An 18145-nucleotide genomic window follows, 5' to 3' on the forward strand; every position below is an offset into this window, starting at 1 on the left:
TTTGTATTATTATTATTATTTTTTGTAATTTTAAATTTTGAGGAACCTCCATACTGTTTTCCACAGTGGTGGCACCATACTATTCCTACCAACAGGGCACAAGGGTTCCTTTTTCTCCACATTCTCATCAACACTTGTTGCTCCTTGTTTTTTTGATTTTAGTGATTCTGACTGGAGTGACGTGATATTTCATTGTGGTCTTGATTTGCATTTACCGCATGATCAGTGATATTGAGCATCTTTTCATGTGTCTGTTAGTTATCCATATGTCTTCTTTGGAGAAATGTCTGTTCACATTTTCTGCCCATTTTTAAACTGGATTATTTGTTTTGTGGGTGTTGAGTTGTATAAGTTCTATATATATATATATTTGGATATTAACCCCATAGCAGATGGATCATTTGAAAAGATCTCCTATTCAGGAGGTTGCCTTTTTATTTTGTTGATTGTTTCTGCTTTGTGCAAATTTTAAAATTTTGATATAGTTCCTTGCCTGAGGAGACATATCTAGAAAAATGCTGCTAAGGCTGATATCAGAGAAATTATTACCTGTGTTCTCTTCTAGGATTTTTATGGTTTCAGGTCTCACATTTAGATCTTTAATCCCTTTTGAGTTTATTTTTGTGTATGGTGTAGGAAAGTGGTCCAGTTTCATTCTTTTGCATGTTGTTGTCCAGTTTTTCCAGCATCATTTGTTGAAGAGACTCTGTTTTTCCCCACTGTGTATTCTTGTCTCCTTTGTTGAAGATTAATTGACCATATAATCATGAATCTGTTTCTAGGCTCTCTCTCTTCTGTTCCATTGATCTAGTATGTCTATTTTGGTGCCAGTACCAAAAAAATCATTTATTATCTGTCTGAAATTCACATTTAATTGGGTGCCCTGAATTTTATCTAAAACCCAATATAAACCAGAGATCTGTTTTCCATTTACTGACATTAGCTCCCTGCTAGGCTCATGTTAAGGGTTTTTCATCCTTGGTCCTGGCATCCAATTCGTGAAAACCTCACAATTCCTCCCAAAAGCCATACCTCACCTACTGACAGAGAGAGTCCAATCAGTCTGAAATTGTTTGTTTAATCTTTTAATTGCCAACCTTGAAAAGGAACATATTAACTAGTTATTTCATAAGAGGATGATGACTTGTCATTTCCTTCTAATCTAGCTTGGGAGCCAAGGCCCTGAACACTGTGGGAGTGACTTTTCTTTCACTGAACTCTATTGGCCCCTAGTCAGAGAGGAGGCATTACTTACTGTCAAAGAGCTTATAAACGCATAAGGGGTTGGCACGGGAGCTGCTGAGCCTCGTGGGAGAGAGACTTTAGTGAGGTAAGTACTGCTTTCATAAATCTTTAGACATTGTCTCACATCGTCATCTCTAGGTCACCAGAAAACTACTTTAAAATGTGTCCTTAGCCCCAGGAAAAATCTATTTTATACTCACATTGTGCATTCTTGATGTGTTTAAGGGACAGATCAAGAGTTGTTTATTCAATTGCTGTTAGATAAATTCAATGCTGTTGGATACATTGCTTTACAGAAATGTAAAAATGAAGAGATTTGAAATCTAGGGCAGGAGAATTTAGATAGAAAAGAATTAATGATATGAGGGGAAAAAGAATGAAACCATTTCAGCAATCTGAGACTATGGCCAGTGCAAGAGAGAGTGTAGGTGTTTGTGCCAGCCTTACTTTCTCTGTAGGTATGGAGGTTCCCCTAATGTGTGTTTTGCTTTCTGTAGTTTCAGTTACCCATGGTGACTACAGTCTGAAAATATTAAATGGAAAATTCCAGAAAGAAAAATATTCATGTTATAAATGCACATCACTTTTATTACAGCCTATTTTTATAATTGTTCTATTTTATTATTAGTCATTGTTGATAACTTCCTACTGTGCCTAATTTATGAATTAAACCTCATCATAGGTATGTATGTATGTATGTATAGACAAATCATAGTATATATAGGGTTTGGTACTCTCCTGGTTGCAGGCATCCACTAGGGATCTTGGAACATAGCCATGCAGATAAGGAGAACTATTGTAGTCAACACACAACAGTTGTGAATTATGATCCTACAATGCTATGTAGCATGTGAAAACTAAAAATTAAGACTTAGTATAATAGAAAAAATTTAGTGTGAATGTCAGCAGAACCAGATTCCAAATCTTGGCTCTGACTAGAGAGCTGGCAAGGCCCATTCTCTCTCTAGGATTCAATCAGCTCATGTCAAACATAGAGAAGGGCTGGAGCAGTGTTTCACAACCTTAGTACTATTGACATTTTAGGCGGGCTTATTCTCTGTTATGGGGAACGGTCCAGCTGATTGGTATTTTATTTTTGTAATTAATAAATATTTATTATAGAAATGCACATTTAATTAGTTTTAAAGAATGTGCTTGACAATGGTGTTAACACATGTATTTCCTCAAATTTGGAAACTTCACACCTTTAAAATATTTACAGTGATAGTTTATTTACAAGTTTTACAAGAAATAGTCACTTCATCAATACTGTTGATACAGTTTACATTCTCACAGTTTCTTTCCATTTCATTCAGTACTTCTAGAAAGAGCACAGTGTGGGGGTGAGGTTCCATCCTAGGGCCATTGACAAACAGCCCAAGAGTAGAATGATAAGTGCCAATGGATAACAGGAGCATGACTGTATTTTCCAAAATGGCCATGCTCTCTATCCTGGAAAGACTACATAGATACAGTAGGCAATTGCAATTTCAAGTGTAATATATTTCCAACTAAATATCCAATAAATGTGTGTGTTAGGATAACAAGGTTGATGAAAAATAGGCAGATAAAATGCAGAATGACTAGTAGTAGATAAAAGGCATTCAGAGGCACATCAAGCACGGCCTCATGCCACATCAGAGGCATCTCCTCCCAACTGATGTGTTAACACCCTCCCTTTTGTTTGTTTGTTTGTTTTTTCCCTTCTGGTTTTGACAAACCAACAATGTCTAGCCTTCAGGGTGCTCGGTAGCAAAATAATCCCCATTTAAGAATCACTTAATGATTCTTACATGAATTCTCTTACTCCCAAGCTTACATGAATTCTCAAACTCCCAAACTCAGGAAGTCTTTTTTTTTTTTTTTTTAAGATTTTATTTCTTTATTCATGAGAGACACAGAGAGACAGAGACAGAGGCAGAGGGAAAAGCAGGCTCCATGCAGGGAGCTTGATGCAGGACTTGATCCTGGGACCCCAGGACCACACCCCGAGCCAAAGGCAGATGCTCAACCACTGAGCCACCCAGGTGTCCCATGGAATCAGAATGTTAGAGTCAACAATGTGCTGCCGCAGTGTTCATATTCATGGGGAAAGACAGGTTTTGTACAGGTGAGACTAGAGGCATAGTGACATCACTGTAACAATCCAGGAACCCTGTAGGTATAACAGAATCCATGGGAAAACAGTACCTATGGCAGTACCTACTGACATGGCAATGAGGAAAAGCACTTTGCAAGGTGCTAAAGAGAGCAGGGTTGACAAGGATGAGGCATGATCCTACTTTGAAGGGCAGGAGGGCAGATAAGTAGAGGTGGGAGAGGGATTGAGTATGTCAGGCAGCCCCTGGAGGAGGGATCCAGCCTGGACAGAAGGCTCAGTATCTTTGGCTTACAGCCTGGCAGCCTTCACCTTGCTATGGCTTGCTTGGCCAAGAGAATCATGATTTGGGGGTTGGGACCAATTAAATTGGAGTCACTACTGGGCCCTTTGTGTGCTGCTGTTGTCTACAGACCTTTTCGGGCAAGAACCAAATAAGGCTCCTATCTCCTTCCCATGCAGCCATTGTTTCCTTAGTACAGGACAGTGCTCAATGATTTAGTCAAGAAAGTTGGAAGGAAACTTCTTGAAAGCAGGAAATACATTATACATCAACCAGAAACAAAGTGTTAAAGGAGGTTCAGTGAAATAGCTATTACCAGGTAAGGAAGAGGATGTTGGAGAGAAGCGATCATTTTCAAGTGTTGACAGTGAGACTCTGCACTAGTGCTGTTGCCTAGTGGTGCCACTCACAGGGCTGGAACTCATGGAGGAGCCTGGAGACAGGATAGACTCCAGAATGCCTGGGTTGGGGAGCTGGTAGGGTGGGGGTGGACCAGAGGTGAGAGACACTGGGGGTTGCATGTGGTAGGGGCAGAACCAGAAATCTGCTGACGTCTTGAGGCTACCAAAGGTGGTGTTTCATGATGTGCCAGACCTCCCCGAACCTTCATCAAAAGTCCTGCAATTCGGGTTAGCACACAGTCAATGTCACCGTGTGAAACTGACTAATCAACACAAGCCAAATAAATGATTGTATGACTCTGTGAAACAACATCTGGATACATGTGAAATCTGATTCCTACTGGAGCGCTCTGGGTCAAGAGATAGATAGATACACAAGGTGATTGATAAATAGGCAGATAGATGAGATAGATGATAGATAGATAGATAGATAGATAGATAGATAGATAGATAGATATAGATGATAGAGATAGATTGATAGATGATAGATAGATAGAGATAGAAGAAAGATGTGCGCTACCCAATGTGCTCAGAGACCCATCTTCTCCCAGGAACAGGGATCCCTATTATGAGTTTTATGTACACGATCTCACTGCACTTCTCAACAGGCCTCAAGAGTAGATGTAACTATCTCTGTTTTTAGAAGACAAAATTGATGTGCAGACACTTAACAACCTGGCTGAGATTATGTACTCTGAAGCAGAGGAGTTGGCATTTGTCTCTAAGGCTCCCTTCTCGCTCTCTAATCCACACACTGTGATTTAGGGCCACATCCAGTGACAATAACTCCTTTCATCTACTACTGGAATTATCATAGGATATTCTCCTTTCAAGGAATATAAGTCTACTTTCTTATTCAGGTAAAACATATAAGTGCTCATTTTACTCCTAGTTCTTTAGGATGTCAACGTAAAGCGAGGTCTGCTTTTATTAATATTCTTCTTATCATGCTCCTGTAAATAAGCTAACAAGAAAGGAACTTGTGAATTCTGTTTCACCCTCTGCCTCCCCCATCTGTTAGTTGGCTAATGGGTTCTGAATGGGAGCAAATAAACAAGGGTCTTGGAGAGAAGCATAAAAGGTGTCAAAGTGTTACATGGTTTCCTGGAAGAGCCCTGGACTTGAAATCAGATGAGTTCCAAAAACCTGTGAGTGTAGGAAAGGTACTTTGTCTCTTTGTACTTCAATTTCCTCATCTTTAAAATAGGACATTAGAAGCTGTTTCCTCGAGTTGTCCTAGGGGGTGATCACACTCACCAGATCGAGAGCACAAATCAGGAATCTCCGTGTGTAGCTCTATGGCCAATCATTGAGTCTGTCCAGTTCTCATTTTCAGTCGATCAGGCAAAGTTCTTTGACACCCTTTGCCCCAGTCTCCATCAGGCCTCTGGTGACCTCCCATTCAAAAGGGGAACAAAGTTGCTTACCCGGGGGGCCTAGTGATAAAATATTATTAAGACAAACATTATTTCCTTTTGTATCCTGACCTTCAGTCAATAGGTAAGGCAGTGTGAGGACTTTTATCACAGCCCTGTGATCTGTACTTTAACACACTTAGTATAAGCTCCATTCTCCTTTTCATTCTGCTGAGTCACACACACCTCCAGTCCCCATGATAAGAAAGTACAATAAACAAAATCTCCAGTTACAAGACAGAAGACTTAGGTAAGTATGTTTCCAAACTGTTCTTTCCTTTCTTTCTTTTTTTTTTTTAAGATTTTATTTATTTATTTAATATACATAGAGCACAAGAGAAAGCATGAGGGTAGGGGGAGAGAGGGGCAGAGGGTGAGGGAGAAGCAGGCTCCCCACTGAGCAGGGAGCCCGACTGGGCGACTGGGCCCTGGACTGGGGTCTCCACTGGGGGCTCGACTGGGGGCTCTACCCCAGGACCCTGGGATCATGATATGAGCTGAAGGCAGATGCTTAACCCACTGAGCCACCCAGGTGTCCCAGCAATTCTTTACTTTATAAAGGTTAGAATTATTGAGTCCCACATGAAAAATGTGGATGTTGAAAACATTTTGATATCTGAAATTCAAGTCACATGCACTTTTTCAGAGATATATACATTTGATATAGTTTTTTGGAGTAGTGTTGTTGGGGTCCAGAGCCTATTACCCAGAATTAATGAAACATTTTTGGTGCAAAAAAAGGTGATTTTAATGGCTGGAAGAGATACCCAGGATTGTGAGGAGCAACAGATTATATACATAGAGGTTGGGGGAAAGTAAAGATGAGGGATGTTCCAAAAGGACTTTCATATGCTAAAGAAGATTCACAGGATAGCAGAGGCCTTGCTACTGTCAAGCTAAAGTTGTTTTCCCCTCTAGCAAAGCATTAACAGTAAGACAGTTGGGAGTTTCCTGGAGGAGTGTTATACTCTGCCTATCTCAAGTATTTATCAATGGGCTACAGGTTATAGAGACATTTAATCTTATCTACATTTCCTTCTGCCTTTGCTTCCCACAATGCCTTGGGTAAAGAGAGATATCTTTTGTCTCAGATTTCACAACAAAATTTTGCAAGAGAATCTTTTTTTTTTTTTTTTAGATTTTATTTATTTATTCATGAGAGACACAGAGAGAGAGGCAGAGACTTAGGCCAAGGGAGAAGGATGCTCCCTGCGGGGAACCTGATGCAATATTCCTTTCTGGGACTCCAGGATCACACCCTGAGCCAAAGGCATATGCTCAACCACTGAGTCACTCAGGCATCCCTGCAAGAGAATCTTAATATTTTGTAAACAGAACCTGAGATTTGCACAGAATATGCAGCTGTTCCTCCTTAAGACCTGGCTTTGGGACTCCTGCTTTTAAGGAGTCCTGTGTGTTTTTATTCATATCTATGTTAGAACATCCATTGTTTAAGCCATTGAGTTTCCTTATCTGATTCCCCGCTTTGTTCATTTCTATTTTTTTAAATTTTTATTATTTATTCATTCATGAGAGAGAGAGAGAGAGAGAGAGAGAGACAGGCTGAGGGAGAAGCAGGCTCCATGCAGGGAGCCCGACGTGGGACTCCATCCCGGGTCTCCAGGATCAGGCCCTGGTGTGAAGGTGGCGCTAAACTGCTGAGCCACCCAGGCTGCCCCATGCTTTGTTCATTTGTCATGCAGGCTGGGATGGACCAAGGGCTTTCAAAGTTTGTTGACCAAGCAGAACCAAAGTATCCCTCACCATTATACTGATCAGATGCGTGTGTACTCACGCACCCGTCCATACACACAACAAACATATTTGAAGCTAAAACCTCATGAAAAGATGTTTATGTTTCTACACATAATGCATGCAGATATTGTCGATTTTCTTCTGCTTCATTTAAAAAATTGGTGGGTTTCACAATCCACTGAAGGATTGTCATGAATATTTTAAAAATACCAATATAGAAAATAAAGCTTTTGGTTTGAATAAAAATGGGTTTGAATCTCAATTCTACCACTTACTTTGGGCAAGTTATTCTAGAAACCTCAGTATCATCAATTTTAAGATGACAGTAATAACAGAAGCCACCTCAGGTGATTTTTGTAGGATGAAATGAAGATAAATAGGTGAGAATGCCCATTGTGTGACAGACACTGAAGAAATGTTAGTTCTGTTCCATTTACTGTAAATTTAATGGAGTAATATCCCTTTCTCTAGATTATAAAGTGTATCAAGTAAAGGTGAATTGTAGAATTCCTCCTCCCATCCCCCACCACCTCCCCCGCCAAAAAAAGAAAAGAATTAATATCCTGTGTCTATGGAAAGAACTAGGGTCTTTCGAGCTAAGGGTGAGTCTCAGCCCTACTTTTGCTCTAAGCAAAAGCAGCATAACAGCCAAGGAGTGGAGGACTAACTCTGTCCCGCCTCCCTTTCTTATCAGTGAAGTACTCTGGTTTCAATGACCCTCACAGGGCCAGCACTTGTGTGGGTTCTAGCCCTACTCTTTTTAGTCCTAGGTGTGGGTTTCTATGTCCATCACTAACTAAAGAATGACTGTGGACCCATCTTTTCACCTCTGAACCTTGTTCTCATTAGCTGATATGATATGATATGATATGATAATAACTAGTTGATAGAGTTGTTATGAAGATTAAAGAAATAATATATCCAAAGGGACTAACACTGGGTCATGATCATTAGGAGATTTTCAATAAATATTAATTCTCTAATCCTTTCCTGTCCTGCTAATACCCATACTTAAATCCTTACCATACACTCCCACCTATTAGCCTGCCAAGACAAACAGATTTTACCCAGTGGAGACATGGGCATGATTTGGAACAATTTCCCATGGTTGGCTACTGATGGATGATGATTTTGGCCGTGAAAGACATGCTAGGGACTTTTCCAATTCTGTCCTGAGGAAAGATATTCCTTTAGCGTTGTCGGTACTATTTGACCCTATATCAAAAAGTACATTTTTCTTCTGTGGTATCGTTCATATGTTAATTAATTAATTCATTTGTTCTTTGATTCATATTTAAAGAAATCCAGAGACTACCATGGCGGGGAAGCCCAAGCTTCACTACTTCAATGGACGAGGCAGAATGGAGTCCATCCGGTGGCTCCTGGCTTCAGCTGGAGTAGAGGTTAGATCTGAGTCCTCATCTTAAGTTGGATCTCAAATTGACTCTATCAAAGTACTTTTCTCACATAAACTAAAAGAATTTTCTTATTAAATGAAATGTCAAGAGTTTTGCATTAAAAAAATTGTCAGTTTGGGGTGCCTGGGTGGATTAGTCAAGTGTCCAACTCTTGATTTTGGCTTAGGTCATGAACTCAGGGTCATAAGACTAAATCCTGCATTGGGCTCTGCACTGGGTGTGGAGTCTGCTTAGGATTCTCTCTCCCTTACCCTCTGACAACCTCTCACCCCACACTCATGCTCTCTCTAAAAAAAGAAAAAAAATTGTCAGCTATTAAAAGATGAACAGGAGCATCTGGGTTGCTCAGATGGTTAAGCATCTCCCTTCAGCTCAGGTCATGACCTGAGTCCAGGTCCCAGGATTGAGCCCCACATTGGGCTTCTCACTCAGCGGGGAGTCTGCTTCTCCATTTCCCTCTGCCTCTACCCCCCTACTCTTGCTCTCTTTTTCTCTCTCTGTCTCAAATGAATAAGTAAAAATTAAAGACAGACAGAGATTAACAGATTTGGGGTGCCTAGGTGGCTCAGTTGGCTAAGCTTCTGCCTTCGGCTCAGGTCATGATCTCAGGTTCTGGAATGGAGCCCCACATCAGGCTCTCTGATCAGTAGAGAGTCTTCTTTTCCCTCTCACTCTGCCTCTCTCCCTGCTCAGGCTTTCTCTCTCTCTCACTCTCTCAAATAAATAAATAAAATCTTTTAAAAAAAGAGACAGATGAACAGACTTGACCTAATACATTATTAAAATTTCCTCTCATCAAAGAACATAAACAATTAAATAACTTAAGGAAATTAACCACAGTGTCTAGGCATTATTTGGATTTGGATTTAAGCAAACTACAAAATATCATTTATGGCCTGTGGGCAAAAATTAGAAACATGAAACTTGATCTTAGATGATTTTATTTTTTTATTAAAGATTTTATTTATTTATTCATGAGAGACAGAGAGGCGGAAAGATAGACAGAGCTTGATGCAGGACTCAAACCCAGGACCCCGGAATCACAACCTGAGCCAAAGGCAGATGCTCAACTGCTGAGTTACCCAGGCATCCTGATCTTAGATGGTTTTAAAGAAGCAATGTTGGTATTGTAGGTGTAACTAATTCACTGTTTCTGCTTTTCAGTTTGAAGAGAAATTTATAGGTACTCCAGAAGACTTGGATAAATTAAAAAATGGTAAGACCAAGAATCTAATTCCTTGGATGAGGGTATTGGGTAGAAGTCATAAGTTGAGGTTTTAACACTTATGTGTGAATGTGATGGGAATTGGGAGTGGTGAAAAGGAAGAAAAGTGGCTCCAATGTAAGGGGGTCTCCTTGGGCAGGTCTTCCATCTCACTCAGGGCTAGGAAGGGCTTGAACTCTGAGTATCTGCTAAAAAAACCATGCCCCCTTCCCTGTGAATTCCCTCTCTTTGCTCTCGCTAGCTTTTTCGTACCCTGAGTGAGCTGGGTCCGTTCAGGATCTCACATCGCCTGCCCATCCAAGGACTCTCAAACACATGCAGTTGAACAAAAAAGTAGAAATAGGCCAGCAGTTTCTATGAGTTCTTTTCTCTGGTAGGGTTGACAAGCGAATACTCAGCAATATTATAGACTCAGAGAATGAGATGATGGATTAGTTGAAAGTCCAGGTGACAATATGAAGAGGGAGATGAAGAACAAGGTCCAACACTACAAACATCAGCATACTCAAGAAAACAGGGCCTGACCTGCATAAACTGTCCACTAGGAGAATTGGAAGAGCACATAAAACACCCTACATAAAAATCTCTTTTAGCATTGGCCCTAATGGCATAAGTTCCAAAGGACTTCTCATTTGAAATGCATGTCATGGTGGCCCTGTTGTAGCTTCTCTCAAAATTTCCTAAAACATCCATGAAAGTAAATCAACTGCAAAAAACACAGAAACCTACCATGTATCTACATGGGAAATAAAAAGATAAATGAAATAATAGGTGAAAAGTAAGAGGCAGATTGAGCAAAGAGGATTATAGGAAGCTAAAAGCAAAATGCTGTTTTGTTGAAATGTGACCAGGCAATAATTTTTTGTTTCCTTTTATATGTTAGGTCATGGCAACAAATGTTTTTTCATGCTAAAAGAGTAATGATCCATAAAACATTTCACTCTACTTCTTCTTTTCTCCTTTAAAAGATGGAAGTCTGATGTTCCAGCAAGTGCCAATGGTGGAAATTGATGGAATGAAGCTGGTACAGACCAGAGCCATTCTCAACTACATTGCCACCAAATACAACCTCTATGGGAAAGACATAAAGGAGAGAGCCCTGTACGGTATTTTTTCTGCTTTTTCATGAATGATTAATATGAAAATTTGGTTTCTTCCTTGGGTGAGCAGGACTGTCAGGAAGATCATGGCCAGTAGTGCCATAGGACTTGGTGGTATAGGTTAAGGTCCAACACCACAGAGAGCTGTGAGGATGAGGGATTCCACCTGAAGTGGATTCATCAAGTGGGGTTACAGAAGAGGAAGCAGTCCATGGATAGAGCACATATGGTGACACAGTTTTCTGAATGCTGATGAACTATAAAGTCAGAAAGATGGTGGAATCATCACTCCAGGTACTCAGGCCTTTAGGAGCTAGATACTAGTCAACAGCTAGAGACAAAGGACAATGTGTCTGAGTGTCTAGCAGATAAGGCTGGGGAACAGAAGGATCCAAAGGAGCTCATTCTAAAGGTTCTTAAATTACAAGAATGATGACCAAGAACTTCACTTATCAGCCTGTTATATAGACTAGCCACTTGACAAGGGTTAGCACAGCCTTGTTATCCAGATGCCAAGGTTATCTTGACCATTTTGATACAGGACTGAAGTAGCTAGATTTTAGTCACTACAACCATATCTATGGGTTCTCTTCTCTGTTGTGATGGGACCACAAGATTGAAATTTAAATCTCAGAAGGTGCTGTTACTCAAAAAGTTACACATAGAGTCACCATATGCTAGCAACTCCATTACTAGTATACACATAAGATAATTGAAAATATATCCACACTAGATCTTTTATGCAAATGATTATAGCATGGGACGCCTGGGTGGCTCAGTGGTTGAGCATCTGCCTTTGGCTCAAGCATGATCCTGGAGTCCTGGGATTGAGTCCCACATCAGGCTCCCCATGGGGAGCCTGCTTCTGCCTCTGCCTGTGTCTCTGCTTCTTTCTCTATGTCTCTCATGAATAAATTAATAAAATTAAAAAAAAAACAAAGAAAACTCCAAATGGTTATAGCAGTGTTGTTCTTAATGTTCAAACAGTAGAAATGACATGAATGTGCATGGTTGGAATATTGGCCTGTTCATCAATGGAATATTATTTGGCCATGAAAAGGAATGAAGTATGGATGCATAGTACAACACAGATAAACCTGGCAAACATCATGTTACATAAACCAGACACAAAGGCACAGATTGTATGATTCTATTTGTATGAAATATCCAGAACATTCAAATCTATGGAAACAAAAAGTAGTTTAGAGGTTGCCAGGGGTTGTGGAGGGAAGAAATTGGAATGAGTATAGAAGCATACAGCATTTCTTTTGGATATATGAAAATATTCTGTAATTAGAGTATGGTGATGGTACAGAATTGTGTGTCTTCTTTTTTTTTTTTTTAAGATTTTATTTATTTATTCGTAAGACACACAGAGAAGAGAGGCAGAGACACAGGCAGAGGGAGCAGCAGGCTCCATGCAGGGAGCTTGACGTGGGACTTGATCCCAGGTCTCCAGGATCATGCCCTGGGCTGAAGGCAGCGCTAAACTGCGGAGCCACCCTGGCTTCCCAAATTGTGTGTCTTTACTAAAAATCACAAACTTGTACACTTGAGAAGTTTATACATTATGGTATGTGAATTATGTATTAATAAAGATTTTATTTTAAAGACTCTTATAGGAAACCCAGTTTGGAACTATAAAACCAAATCTCCTAGAGTATGTACTAGTTGCAATGTACAAAGATTTTCACCCTTTTAGGGGATATTTTCTTTTCTTTTCTTTACTTTTTTTATTTTTAAATTTATTTTTAGATTTTATTTATTTATTCATGAAGACACAGAGAAAAGGCAGAGACATAGGCATAGGGAGAAGCAGGCTCCTTGCAGGGAGCCCGATGTGGGACTCGATCCCAGAACTCCAGGATCACACCCGAAGCCAAAGGCAGATGCTCAACCACTGAGCCACCCAGGTGTCCCTTAGGGGACATTTTAGATGAAGACTTGAGAAATGCAAACAAAGCCAGGGATGGGCAACTACATGGGGACAGGTTGTGGAAAATAATTGGAAAACCTGCCAATGTTTGGTATAAATGGGCCTGGGTGGTGTAACAGGACAAGAGAGGAAGGTGCCATGACTGGGATGGCTGTGCCAGGGACTCTCTCTAGAGATCACTTAGATGGCAGGTTTTAGCCACACGAGTCACACTACATTTGTGCACAGAACACGTCACCACAGATATGGCAAGTCCCGGGTATGGTCCTAGGGGTACTTACAGGATTGCACCAATTCCTTTGTGACTCTGGACAGGTCACCAATGTTCTCTGTCCCTCTTTTTGGTCATGGGTATAAAGAGAATTTTAGACATAAACCTACCTTGATAGGTTGTTCTTGAATGAAATGTTCAAATCGAGTAAAAATCAGAGCTGGATGCCTGCATATAAAAATGCATGTGGTGGGAGCTGAACTACTTTATCACTTCCTGATGCCCGTTCTTGTACATTTTTCAGCTATAAAATCAAGGCGAGGGCAGCCCCGGTGGTTCAGCAGTTTAGTGCCGCCTTCGGCCCAGGGCGTGATCCTGGAGACCCAGGATTGAGTCCCACGTTGGGCTCCCTGAATGCAGCCTGCTTCTCCCTCTACCTGTGTCTCTGCCTCTCTCTCTCTCTCTGTGTCTCTGGTGACTAGATAAATGGAATCTTTAAAAAAATAAATAAAATAACATAAAATCAAGGCAGAAGACATTTGACAATTTGCCCACTTTGTCTTTCAGGATAGATATGTACACAGAAGGTATGGCAGATTTGAATGAAATGATCATGGTTTTGCCTCTATGCCCACCTGATCAAAAAGATGCCAAGATTACTCTGATCAAAGAGAGAACAACAGATCGTTATCTCCCCGTGTTTGAAAAAGTAAGTGGACTGTTGGGTATTTTGGGGCTGTGGACTTAGAGCACAAAGAAAGATGATGCCTGGCATTGCTCAGGCATTGATTGTCGCTTCAGAGGCCTTCCTGAATACTAAGGCAGCATTAGTATGACTCTCAAGGCATCTTATAAAAAACTGACTGTGAGGAAGAATTGTACCAGTTATACCCAAGTTTTAGTTTTCCAGCAAGACTTCAACTAATAGGAACCCAATCTAGAATTCTCTGTCTGGCAGACTTCTATGGTCACAGTCAGAGCTTGGACTGTTGAAGGCTCTGAGAGCCACACTGGAGATTGAAATAGATCTTTCAGAGCACCATGCAGGGGCTTTGATCTCAGAAGAATACCATGAAAGCAATGCATCAGGAGACACTCTGGCAACATGTGTAGGGAGACATGAGACAAGTTGCCCTTCAGGAGAATATGGTAGTGTTTTGAGGATGAATGGATGAGATGTATCTAGACAGAGATGGGGGCAGTGGGATGGAGAGGAACAGACAGATGGAGAGGTGTTAAGAAAAAATCATTGACATCCTTGAAGACATGGCTTTTAGACTTAAGAGGAAAACCATGCAAACTAAGGAAATAAAGTTCCATCACTAGACATAGATTGGTATCTTAGTTAACGTTTCTCCTGGGAGGTAAGAGGAGAACATTTTGGGATCAAAAGAACCTGAAATTGTGCTAAATAAAAACTATGGGCCAAAAAAAAAAAAAAAGATTGTGGGAGATACAGGGGGTCATACATAGAAATGAAAGGGTTAACACAGACATACCCATCCTTATAAGGCAGTAGGTCATTCTGTCAATCACTGAACAAATGTTAATTGATTGCTTGTGTGTTTGCCCTATTCAAGGAGGGAAGAATTCATAGTAATCAGGAAATCCTCCTATCCCTTGTGGTGCTAAGAGTTTGGGGCACATTCACATGATGAAGACCTGAACAGTCATCCCATTTGAGTACAGCCCTACTGTGAAATTACAGAGTGAGCCCTATGATAAGATAAATGAAAAATGTATATTACTATACAGTATTTGAAATTGTGTTATGTTCTTTGCCTATTAATTATCCATATTTCTATGTGTACATAGCCTTAAAGGGTATTTGGCAAAATTTCCTGAAGTTGATGGTGCCATGGGTTTTTTTCTTCACGTTATCATTTGCATATTATTGGAATATCTTAATAAATTTCATTAATTTCCCCAACATTTTATTAGGAGAAGTTGCATATGTCAGGATAGTTGAAAGAGATAGACAGTGGACACATGTTTTAGGGAGACATTAGCCAGGGTTTCAGCTGAGGAGAGGGGAAAGAATAGCCAAGACCCAGTGTTTCACTGAGTCAGGGGCAATGCAGAGGGTCTGAAGCCCACACTCCCTCAGTGAGTCAGGAGAGGTGGGGAGGTTGGGCTGGAGACATCAAGGAGGAGCAGAGGGTCTTAGGCTGTCTGTGCCTGAGCTCATGATGTGATTCCTCAAATCCTCCAGGTGTTAAAGAGCCATGGACAAGATTACCTTGTTGGCAACAAGCTGAGCAGGGCTGACATTCACCTGGTTGAACTTCTCTACTATGTGGAAGAGCTTGACTCCAGCCTTCTGGCCAACTTCCCTCTGCTGAAGGTGATCTCTCTCACAGCCTTCAGGAGGGAAGGCTCACATTTCCCACCTGAGGATCTAACAGTTGGACTCAGGTCCCATCATTGTGCAGATCTTCTTGGCCCTGGAACTCCCTCCAGAGTTAGCTCCTAGGGGCTGGTTGAGGCTCAGAATCTTGTCATGCCAAGGGATGAAGTGGATGCTTCCCCGTGAAGAAGAAATTGTCTTTGCCACGAGAAGGACCCAGGGCTCAGCATCAACCTCCACATCCCTATTCCATTATGGTTTCTGTCCTCGTTTTCTCTGGGGTTTTCCTTATCCCGGTGTGTCCCTCTCCTTCCTTCGTACTTCTGCCTGAGCAGGTCTCCTTCCTTCTGCTTCCTTTCCTCCACTCCTGCTCCTAATGGCAGACATCACGTTTCTCTGGGCAGAGTCTCCCTCTCTCCCTGTTCCTCTCTCTGTGGGCTGAATGACTGTTTTGCCTGGTCTCATGGTTTACCTTTCTATATTTTCTGTCTTCCATTCCAGGGCAGCTTTGCTATATCTTCATGGTCTGTCTGGAGACTGTATGTGTGTCGAAATGTGACAGACACATTCCTCTTCCCTGTGTTGCATGAGAGCAATGAATCCATAGGGTTTATGTGTAGGGAAGGAGGCAGGGGGACCTGAAACTGAATAGAGTCTGAAAGAAAGATGTCTTTGGGGGAAAATGGTATTAAGCTGTGTTTTCTTCCTCCAACCTTTGTGTCTCACTGGGTGTCATTTCCCAGCCTCCCTGTGGTGCTGATGGAGGGGACTCAGTGGTCCTTGCTAGGAACATTTCTGATTCCCTGGCTTGTGCTGATGACGGGGTTGGTCTTTGGCTCCATTCTGAGTCTGTGTCTTTGTGCCTTGCAGGCCCTGAAAACCAGAGTCAGCAATCTCCCCACCGTGAAGAAGTTTCTGCAGCCTGGCAGCCCAAGGAAGCCTCCCTTGGATGAGAAAAGTTTAGAGCAAGCAAAGAAGATTTTCAGGATTAACTGAACAGGAATGGATGCCCAGCACATGCAGGACCAATCTCCTGAGATGAAATGTGTTATCTAAATCCAAATCCTGGCTATTACAAGGCTAGGATACTTCTCAAAAATTTAAAATCTAATTTCATTACAAATTCACTATGCAGATTTAGTTGCAAAGCAATTCATTTTGTTTTGATTAAATATCAAATCACGATCACCTCCTGGGGTTTCTCTTGGTCTCAAACATAGATAAAAGGAGAAAAATGTCATGGATTCTTTGATTAAAAAATTGTCATAACAGCTGTCATATACTTTGTCCAGAAGAGTGAAGTAGAAATTTTCATATAACATTTTTAGTTAGACAAAAATAGTCTCTTTCTTTTGTATTTTGCTAGATTTCTGATCCACAGCCTGAAAGATTGATTCTTTCTTTCTTTTATTCTTTCTCTTTTGGTACAGAACCATTTTCCTCAGGTAATCAGTTTTTTTCCTGCTCACTTATGGAAATTATATTTATTTTATGTATAATATAGGACTTGTGTGTTCCAGGAGCTGGATTAAGATAAACAAGCCAGATATAGTCTTTGCCCAATGAGGGGTGACTGTAGTGACATACACACACAAAAAAATAGGTAATTCTAATCCAAAGTCATACATACTTTGTATAGCATGTTCCTAGGGCTGTTGTAACAAGTGACCAAAAATTTAGTGGATGAAAAATGCAAAATGTATTCCCTCACAGTTCTGGAGGCTCTTTGTGTGAAAGGAATATATGAGCAGAGCCATACTCTTTCTGAAGGCATTAGGGAAGGATCCTTCCTTGCTTCTTAGCTTCTGATGGTTGCTGGCCGTGCTTGGCATTTCTTGGCTTGTAGATGCATAACTCCAATCTCTGTCTCTGTTGCCATATGGCATAAATTGTGTGTGTGTGTGTGTGTGTGTGTGTGTGTGTCCAAATTTCCGTCTTCTTCTAGGGAACACCAGTAATCAAATCTAGGCTCACCGTAATCCAGTATGACATCATCTTAACTTGACTACAACTGCAAAGACCCTATTTCCAGATAAAATCACATTCACAGGTACCCAGGGTTAAGACGTCAACCTATCCTTTCTGGGGGACACAATTTAATCTATAACTTCATACTAGGGCACGAGATAATGCTGAACATGAACCTAATCAGGACACCCTTGCTTGAATCTGCAAGTCATTCATGGTCTGTCATGAAGGGTAGTTTGGATTTTGTTCTAAGGAAAATAGGGGACCGCTGAAGTGCAGCCATATACCCTGCTTACCCAGCCTGATACACACATAATAAAATCACATCTTTTAAATGTTTGCTTTAAGTCACTCAAGCATCCATCTTAGAACTGCAAGAATGGTTCTTGCCCCCAGCAATCTCTTTTGCAATGCTAAATCCAACAACCTAGGAGCTTTCCTCCATTCAAGGAGTCACCCAACTTGAGACTGATGAAAAATCCCAGGAGTCCTCTGCTGCAGTACCTGTTCTTTGCTGCCCTTTCTGCCATGTGGAGTTCCTGTTGTCCCAAAGACTGTCTGATCTGAGACAGTTTGGTTGAAACACTGGCCACCATTCGTCCACCTCGGCAGCAGCATCCTCTTTCTCTGTGACCTCAGAGAAAAAGATGTGGGGGTCTCTCTCCCTGCTGTTACTTAGGCCTGGGATCCCTAACCTTACAGGGAGATATATGGTCCTCCCCGCCCCCCTGCCCCGCCTCCCC

General features: G+C 41.1%; 1 protein-coding gene across 1 annotated transcript; it reads left to right on the forward strand.

Moving 5' to 3' along the window:
* Positions 1–1205: 1205 nt before the first annotated feature.
* LOC121493106 (glutathione S-transferase A3) lies at positions 1206–16705 on the forward strand. The gene is made up of 7 exons (XM_041758713.1): positions 1206–1330; positions 8498–8600; positions 9780–9831; positions 10809–10941; positions 13655–13796; positions 15300–15431; positions 16305–16705. Exons 2-7 carry the CDS (start codon positions 8514–8516, stop codon positions 16428–16430), a joined length of 672 nt encoding a protein of 223 aa, XP_041614647.1. The 5' UTR covers positions 1206–1330; positions 8498–8513; the 3' UTR covers positions 16431–16705.
* The last annotated feature ends 1440 nt before the right edge of the window (positions 16706–18145 follow it).

Source organism: Vulpes lagopus, chromosome 1 (assembly GCF_018345385.1).
Source record: "Vulpes lagopus strain Blue_001 chromosome 1, ASM1834538v1, whole genome shotgun sequence".
NCBI lineage: Eukaryota > Metazoa > Chordata > Mammalia > Carnivora > Canidae > Vulpes > Vulpes lagopus.